Source organism: Dromiciops gliroides, chromosome 4 (assembly GCF_019393635.1).
Source record: "Dromiciops gliroides isolate mDroGli1 chromosome 4, mDroGli1.pri, whole genome shotgun sequence".
NCBI lineage: Eukaryota > Metazoa > Chordata > Mammalia > Microbiotheria > Microbiotheriidae > Dromiciops > Dromiciops gliroides.
Genome location: NC_057864.1, coordinates 14498505 through 14507598, shown reverse-complemented (window position 1 = coordinate 14507598; position 9094 = coordinate 14498505). Strand labels below are relative to the sequence as shown.

The following is a 9094-nucleotide window of genomic DNA, read 5'->3' as shown; positions in this document are numbered from 1 at the left end:
AGTGTCTGAGGCCAGATTTGAACTCAGGTACTCCTGAATCCAGGGCCGGTGCTTTATCCACTTCGCCACCTAGCCGCCCCTGCACACCACATTTTAAACAGACACATCACTTTACTATGAAAGATCCGACTCTAAAAAAATTGGGACACAGATCACAGCCAAGAGATGTATTTATTGTGAACCAAACAAGAGCTAGAAGTCATTACAAGACAATACAACAAGAAAAGCATTCATTAGCTCCTGGTAAGTACCAGATATAGTGCTAGGTGTTGGAGATACAAATAAAACAAAGAGAGTGCCTGCCCTCAAGAAACAACTGAGCATCTATTGAGGAAGACGTGTGCACATGGAGATATGTATGGCCTCTCTTCGAAAGTACATGGAAGTGTACTATTGATTTGGGGTTTGTTAGAAATGGACTGGGCTGGACTGGAATGGGTTGGAACAGAATGCAATGGAATGTAACGGGATGGGATGGGATGGGATGGGATGGGATGGGATGGGATGGGATGGGATGGGATGGGATGGGATGGGATGGAATGGAATGGAATGAATGAATGAATGAGTGCTTGAGCCATGGGTAGGAAGCTGGCTGGGGAATGGCTGGGGGACTGGTGAAGGCTGGTGATTATCTTGGAGACCCAGCCTGGATTGGCAAGAACCTTGGGGAAACCAGCTAGTGTGGTCGGGGAGGCTCTAGGTGTTCTCGGGCTTTTGGAGTGTGTGGACCTGAAGGGAAGAGGACCAGAAAAGCCTGGTGTCAGGGACTGGGGAGGGGAGCGTGGGGAGGAGGGGAGCCGCCCAGTTTCCCCCTGACAGCTACCAACTCTCCTCAAAAGAGAAAAGAGAGAAAGGGTCGAAAGGAATCACACAACAAGGAGGGCAGTTTGAAAACTCTATGTCGAATTTATTATACAGACTTAAAGAGCAAAACAAGTTTCGTCGAATCGGGAGCTTCAGGTTGGTGTACAATTGGAAACGAAAGGATCTAGAGTTTCAAGTGAGATTCAAGTCAAAGAAAAGCAATGGCCCAAAGCCGTGAAACAAATACACACACAAGTTCTACAGAGGTGTGTGGTGGGCAAGGATCGCGGAGGGGAGAGGATTCTGGGAATCTAGTGGTTGGGGCAGAGTTTGGGGGTGCAGGGCTGGGGACAGCCTGCTGGCTAGGACTGCGGAGCCGGGGTGGGCTTGTGGTGCCAGGCATCTTCCTAATCTGTCGTCCATGGCCTGGAGGGTGTGTTGCGGTTGCTGGGGTCCCAGGCACCAGTGTGGGACGGAGTAGAGCTGCCCTGGTAAACGGGGGTCTGGGAGCCGTAGAGGGGGGTGAAGGAGCCTGAGCCGTAGCTGGGGGTTTTGGCCGAGGTGGAAGTCAGGCGTCCAGGGCTGGTGGTGCCAAGGGGGATGAGTCTCTCACGATGCACGGAAATGGTCTGGCAGGTTGAGTGGAGCTCCACGCGGGCAATGCATTCCATCACGACCTTCACGAACCCGATGTAGCCCTTGTAGGGCCCCTGACGGATGCGCACCGACTGTCCGATGAGACTGTCCTTGCCGCGATGGCCGCCGTGGCCGCGGCCCCAGTGGGAGTCCCGGTCCCCGCCCCGGTCCCGGCCACTGCCACGGTCCCGGCCACTGCCACTGTCCCGGCCACTGCCACTGCCACGGCTCAGCTCCCCGGCAGGGACTGTCTCTGATGCTCGCCTCCTGGGACCCTCGGGGCTACGGGGCCTGGGACTGGCGAGGTCAGGCTTCGGGCCTGGAGCCGGGCCCCCTACCAAGAGGCTCTGGCCGCAGCTAGACTGTGATGCCCCGGTGAGCAGAAGGTGGCGGGACTTGCAGACGAAGAGGCCCCCATTGTCCGTGAGCCTCTTGGAGTGGAGGAAGGCAGTCCCTCTGAAGAGGTGGAGGATCTTGGCCTCGAGTCCAGAGTGTGGGCCCTCAACGACCCTGACCGTGTCCTTGACGCGAATGCTGTTCTGCTGGCCGTCCAGAGCCACGACCAAGTGGTTTTCCTTCCTGGGGGTGACTGCTTGGCGGCGCACCGTGACCAGCTTGTCGTGCATGTTCAGGATCTGGAAAGCGTCTGCGTCCAGCCCGACGATGATGCCCACAGTGTCCCGGTGCAGCTGCACCAGCTGGCCCCAGCGGTGCTCGCCCCCAACGTCCAGCGTGGCTGACGTGTCCCGGCAGAGCTGCAAGTGTCTGGGAAGTAGCTTGATCTCTTCCCTGGTGTGGTCGGAGAAGATCAGCACAAAGTTGTCCTGGGTGCTCAGGACGAAGCCCGTGGTGCCGCGGAAGCGGCCCGCGATCACTTGCACGTGGTCTCCTGTCTCAAAGACCTTCTGCAGCTCCCAGGCGAACAGCTCCATCAGGTCGGTGAGCTGCTCGTGCTTGGGCAGCATGATGACCCGGGGCCCGTGCACGCTGACCACCCGGCCCCGCAGATTGAGGAGCTCCCCGCTGCTCACTTGCACGTTGTCTCCCGGCTTGAAGCTGTGCTCGGCGTCTGCGCTGTCCTCCACGAGCACCTGGACGTCTTGCAGGGCGTCGGGCCGCTCCTCAAACGTCTGCAGCTCCGAGAGCGTGGGCTTCACACCGTCTCTGACCAGGGCCGAGAGGGCGAAGGTCTTGAAGAGGAAGCCTTGGTGGCTGTAGCGGTTCCCCCTGAAGATGAGAAAGTCTCCATCTGCAGCCAGCTTTCCTCCGAGCGACCGAATCTTCTGAGCATCAAAGAGCTTCTGTGGGGGCCGGTTGAACCTCTTCCTCTTGGCGAAGTTGGCTTCCTGGTTGCTGGGGGCTGTGATGAGGCCGTAGTCGATGCGAGGAATCATCTTGACGGAGACAGTTGCTTGGCCCGGCTCGGCGAAAACCACCTGCGCGATGTCATCCTTGTAGAGGCCCGCCCTGACTCGCACCCAGCTCTTGGGCTGCAGGCTGCGGGCCTCCTTGACCTGCACCCTGAGCACGTCCGTCATCTCCTCGATGGGCACCATGCGCTGGCTCTGGCAGCCCTGGCGCAGGCTGGCCACGCCTTCGATGGCTTCCACCACGTGTCTGGGCTTGTAGGCCTCCACGTAGATGTAGCCCTTGAGGTATTCCGGAGCCACCACGGACTTGATCTGCAGCGGGCTGTCAGTGAACTGGGAGGCTATGAACTTCCGCATGAGGGTCAAGGCGGTGGCTTTTTCCTCCCCGAACTTGCACTTCACCATCCACAGTCTGGGATCCCGGATGCCAGGGAGCAGCCTCTGCTGGCTGATGTCCTCGGAGGGCTGCTCAGGGGCTCTGCGTTGGGCTTCCCGGAAAGGCACACTGGCGTACTTCTGCATGTAATAGTGGGCCAGCTCCTCCTCTCCCTGATCCCTCCAGGCATTCTGGAGGCGCCGGGCCTGGGAGAGGTCTTCCGCAGTGGTGGTGGCATGGAGGGCGCTGCGGCCGCCCAGCCCTTCTTTCTCCAGAAAGTCCTCCGCTCCCTCCTCCCATTCTTCTTCCTCTTCATAGTCAGCATCCTCCTCAGCTTCCTCTAAGATGAAACCCTGGCATCTGGCCTTCTTTCTTGGACCCTCCTCCTCCTCCTCTTCGTCGTCGTCGTCGTCGTCGTCGTTGTCGTCGTTGTCGTCCTCCTCCTCCTCCTCCTCCTCTTCCTTTTCCTTCTCCACTTCCTCCCCGACTTCCTCAGACACCTCTTCATCTGATTCTGACTCCGAATGAGACCCCGACTCCTCGGACCCGGACCCGGACCCGGACCCGGACTTGGTCCCGGACTGCGAATTGGAGTTGCACTTGGAGGTGGACTCGGACTCGGACTCGGACTCGGACTCGGACTCGGACTCGGACTCGGACTCGGACCCGGACCCGGACCCGGACCCGGACCCGGACCCGGACCCGGACCCGGACCCGGACCCGGACCCGGACTGCGAATTGGAGTTGCACTTGGAGGTGGACTCGGACTCGGACTCGGACTCGGACTCGGACTCGGACTGCGAATTGGAGTTGCACTTGGAGGTGGACTCGGACTCGGACTCGGACTCGGACTCGGACTCGGACTCGGACTCGGACCCGGAGCGTGACTGCTCTGACTCTTCTGCCTCTCTGGCTGCTGCCGCTCCTTGGACCAGGGCCTCGTCCTTGGAGCTAGTTTCGGTGTCCCCTTCTTCAGCGAACCTGCGAGTGCCCCACAGGGACATCTTCGGGACAGTCTGCATGGGACTCATCGCCAGGCCTCTGCGGCTGCTCCTCTTGGGGCAGTTCCCGGCTTGAATCACTGGGGCTGAAGGATGGCCAGGCTCCTTCAGTCCCCTGCCTTATATGCTCCCTCGGGTCAGGTGTGAGCGCACTGAATTTACACCTCCAGAGGTGTGATGCGGCAGAGGGAGGGAGACAGGGAGGCGGCCCGGGCTGCACTGATTCTGGAAGGAAAAGCGAGTCTTTTGTCCTCTTCCAATGGAAGGAGAGCGATGCAAGGTGGAGCATGAGGTCTCTCCTTTCATGGTCATCAAAGCCGGGCTTAGCTAATATGGACCTTTTGTTTCCTCTAATATGGGAATCGTCTGGGCACGACTGCACACGTGCATATCCACGTGGGGCCTTCTCAACTAGGGGGTAGGGGAAGGACAGAGGGAGGGGCGAGAGGGTGCTGACAACATTTAAAGGAAAATGAATGTTAAAGGTGGTTTTTACACGTCATTGGAAAAAAATTAAAATACTGCAAAGAATGCAAGTCCCTGCGCTCAAGGAGCTTCCATTCCAAAGGACGAGACCACGTGGAAACAATCACGTACAAACCAAGGGAGTGAGACCGGGGAAGGTGGACATCATCTCCTCGGGAAGGTCGTGGCATGAAGGAAAATACTGCCAGGAACGCGGTTCTTCGTTTTCCTTCGATGGCTACACAAAAGTCAACCAATGGGCCAGCCCTTATTAAGCACCTACTCTGGATCAGGCACTGTGCTAAGTCCAAGGTAATCAGAGACAAAAAGAAAACAGTCCCCATCCCCTTTAAAGATAGCTTTTTGTGGATGTCTTCTGTCTCTCATATCATAGCCCAGCAGTGAGCCCCAGTATCTCCACCGCTCACCCCACCCCCAGAGACTTCCCATAGAACGATTTCCAATTTTTTAAGGAGGAACAAAAAATCAGCACGACTGGTGGTTGCATTGTAAAAGCTGGAGCCCTGGGGGCTGTGTATGTAAGCCCTGAGGACCTCTCACCTCCTACAACAAGAAGGGCTGGGTTGGGGCCCTCCTTCTCATCCCCACCACAGCCGGCTTGCTCTTCCTAATTTGGTCCCGTCCCCTTGTGATTGTGCGGTGCGTCATTCGTTCTCGTTAGGTTGTGGTGGTGGTTCTGTGTCTCCCCTTCTGCCGGTTCTGCCTCCCTCACTCTGCAGTAGTTAAGGTAGCTTCCCAGGCTTCTCGGCAATTATGACACAATTCATTTCCTACTTCACAGTAATATCCCATTACCTTCATGTGCCACCACTTGCTAAGCCGTTTCCCCAGTTGGTGGGCATCTTTGTTATCACCAAAAGTGCTTCTCTACATCATCTAGAATATGTGGGGGCTTTCCTCTTATCAGTGCCTTCCTGGGCACAATAAGCCCAGTAACGGAGTCTCCGCTACAAAGACTGTCTCTTTTGGTTACGTGATTTGTATGGCCCCGATTTGCTTTCATGGGAAGCTAGTTGGTACGGTGGATAGAGTGCCAAGCCTGGAGTCAGGAGAACCCAAGTTCAAATCTGGCCTCAGACACTTGCTAGCAGTGCAACCCAAGGCAAGTCACTTTCCTCATCTGTAAAAGGAGCTGAAGAAGTAAATGGTAACGCACGAAAACCCCAAAGGGGCATGTCACAAAGAGTCCGAACAAATGGCTTTCCCACGAAGCCTGTACCATGTTACTGCTTCAGCAGCTCTCAATCAGCATGGCTCTCATTCGACAGCCTGCCTCCAAAATGGATTCTGGCGGGACCATTGATGCCAATGTTGGGGGTGTAGAATTTTTATTTGCATTTCGCTCAATAGTAGTTATTTGGAACATTGTTTCTTATGAGTATGAGTCCTTTGCAGTTCTCTTGGCAGATATCCTTGGACCATTTATCCATTGATGAATGACTCGCATAGCCAATTCCCGCCCACCCCCGTGTGTGTGTGTGTGTGTGTGTGTGTGTGTGTGTGTGTGTGTGTGTGCGCGCGCGCGTGCGCCCATGAGCGAGCTGTAGTTTGGAGACCAAGCCTTGATAAAGACATTTGACTGGAAAAAAAGTTTTCCTCAGTCAAACACTTGCCTTCTTATGCTAGGTGCATTAATTTTGTCTGTGCAGAAGCTTTTCAATTGCATTTTCTGCTTCAATTCAAGTAATCAAAAATGACCAATTTGATGTTCGTCAGGCCCTTACCTGCTTGTCCCCTTGGAATGAGAAGAGCCAAAGCCTTCTCCAAATAGGCTCAAAATCCCTCTGAAGAGATTCATTTGCCACCTGCTGCTCTGCTTGATTTCTAGTCACTATCTTCATGATGCCCCTTTGGAACTGGGCTTAGAGTAACACCATACACCAGATTGCACACCACATTTTATTTTATTATATTTTATTTTTTGCGGGGCAATGGGGTTAAGTGACTTGCCCAAGGTCACACGGCTAGTTAAGTGTCAAGTGTCTGAGGCCAGATTTGAACTCAGGTACTCCTGAATCCAGGGCCGGTGCTTTATCCACTTCGCCACCTAGCCGCCCCTGCACACCACATTTTAAACAGACACATCACTTTACTATGAAAGATCCGACTCTAAAAAAATTGGGACACAGATCACAGCCAAGAGATGTATTTATTGTGAACCAAACAAGAGCTAGAAGTCATTACAAGACAATACAACAAGAAAAGCATTCATTAGCTCCTGGTAAGTACCAGATATAGTGCTAGGTGTTGGAGATACAAATAAAACAAAGAGAGTGCCTGCCCTCAAGAAACAACTGAGCATCTATTGAGGAAGACGTGTGCACATGGAGATATGTATGGCCTCTCTTCGAAAGTACATGGAAGTGTACTATTGATTTGGGGTTTGTTAGAAATGGACTGGGCTGGACTGGAATGGGTTGGAACAGAATGCAATGGAATGTAACGGGATGGGATGGGATGGGATGGGATGGGATGGGATGGGATGGGATGGGATGGGATGGGATGGGATGGGATGGGATGGAATGGAATGGAATGAATGAATGAATGAGTGCTTGAGCCATGGGTAGGAAGCTGGCTGGGGAATGGCTGGGGGACTGGTGAAGGCTGGTGATTATCTTGGAGACCCAGCCTGGATTGGCAAGAACCTTGGGGAAACCAGCTAGTGTGGTCGGGGAGGCTCTAGGTGTTCTCGGGCTTTTGGAGTGTGTGGACCTGAAGGGAAGAGGACCAGAAAAGCCTGGTGTCAGGGACTGGGGAGGGGAGCGTGGGGAGGAGGGGAGCCGCCCAGTTTCCCCCTGACAGCTACCAACTCTCCTCAAAAGAGAAAAGAGAGAAAGGGTCGAAAGGAATCACACAACAAGGAGGGCAGTTTGAAAACTCTATGTCGAATTTATTATACAGACTTAAAGAGCAAAGCAAGTTTCGTCGAATCGGGAGCTTCAGGTTGGTGTACAATTGGAAACGATAGGATCTAGAGTTTCAAGTGAGATTCAAGTCAAAGAAAAGCAATGGCCCAAAGCCGTGAAACAAATACACACACAAGTTCTACAGAGGTGTGTGGTGGGCAAGGATCGCGGAGGGGAGAGGATTCTGGGAATCTAGTGGTTGGGGCAGAGTTTGGGGGTGCAGGGCTGGGGACAGCCTGCTGGCTAGGACTGCGGAGCCGGGGTGGGCTTGTGGTGCCAGGCATCTTCCTAATCTGTCGTCCATGGCCTGGAGGGTGTGTTGCGGTTGCTGGGGTCCCAGGCACCAGTGTGGGACGGAGTAGAGCTGCCCTGGTAAACGGGGGTCTGGGAGCCGTAGAGGGGGGTGAAGGAGCCTGAGCCGTAGCTGGGGGTTTTGGCCGAGGTGGAAGTCAGGCGTCCAGGGCTGGTGGTGCCAAGGGGGATGAGTCTCTCACGATGCACGGAAATGGTCTGGCAGGTTGAGTGGAGCTCCACGCGGGCAATGCATTCCATCACGACCTTCACGAACCCGATGTAGCCCTTGTAGGGCCCCTGACGGATGCGCACCGACTGTCCGATGAGACTGTCCTTGCCGCGATGGCCGCCGTGGCCGCGGCCCCAGTGGGAATCCCGGTCCCAGTCCCGGCCCCCGCCCCTGCCCCTGCCCCTGCCCCTGCCCCTGCAACTGCCCCTGCCTCGGCTCAGCTCCCCGGCAGGGGCTGTCTCTGATGCTCGCCTCCTGGGATCCTTGGGGCCTCGGGGCCTGGGACTGGCGAGGTCAGGCTTCGGGCCTGAAGCCGGGCCCCCTACCAAGAGGCCCTGGCCGCAGCTAGACTGTGATGCCCCGGTGAGCAGAAGGTGGCGGGACTTGCAGACGAAGAGGCCCCCATTGTCCGTGAGCCTCTTGGAGTGGAGGAAGGCAGTCCCTCTGAAGAGGAGTTTCGGAGAGCGCTCTGGTCGCCCAAGCCTTCTTTCTCCAGAAATTCCTCTGCTCAGTCATCCTACTCTTCTTCTTCCCTTTAACAGTCATCATCCTCCTCAGCTTCATTTAGTGTTCTCCGTTACTGATCCGTGCATTCTGTAGTTCAATTCGGAACTATGCCCAAAGGGCTATGGGCCGGTGCATACCCTTTCACCCAGTTATACTAGTTCTGTATCCCAAAGAGATCATAGATGAGGGAAAAGTACCCACATGTACAAAAATTATTTACAGCTGCTCTCTTTGTGGTGGCAAAGAATTGAAAATGGGGGGAATGTCCATCAATTGGGGAATGGCTGAACACTTTGTGGTATAGGAATGTAATGGAATACTATTGTGCTGTAAGAAATGATGAGCAGGTGGATTTCAGAGAAACCTGGAAATACTTAAATGGACTGATACTGAGTGAAGTGAGCAGAACCAAGGGAACATTGTGCACAGTAACAGCAACATTTTGTGATGATCAGCTGTGATGGTCTTGGCTCTTCTCAGCAGTG

General features: G+C 54.9%; 1 protein-coding gene across 1 annotated transcript; it reads right to left on the bottom strand.

Annotated features, from left to right (window-relative positions):
- Positions 1-1166: 1166 nt before the first annotated feature.
- On the bottom strand, positions 1167-4217 carry LOC122754523 (transcription elongation factor SPT5-like). Its single transcript, XM_044003056.1, is given in 2 exon segments — positions 1167-1617; positions 1705-4217. Coding segments are annotated over 2 exon segments (2964 nt in total).
- Between the last annotated feature and the right edge of the window lie 4877 nt (positions 4218-9094).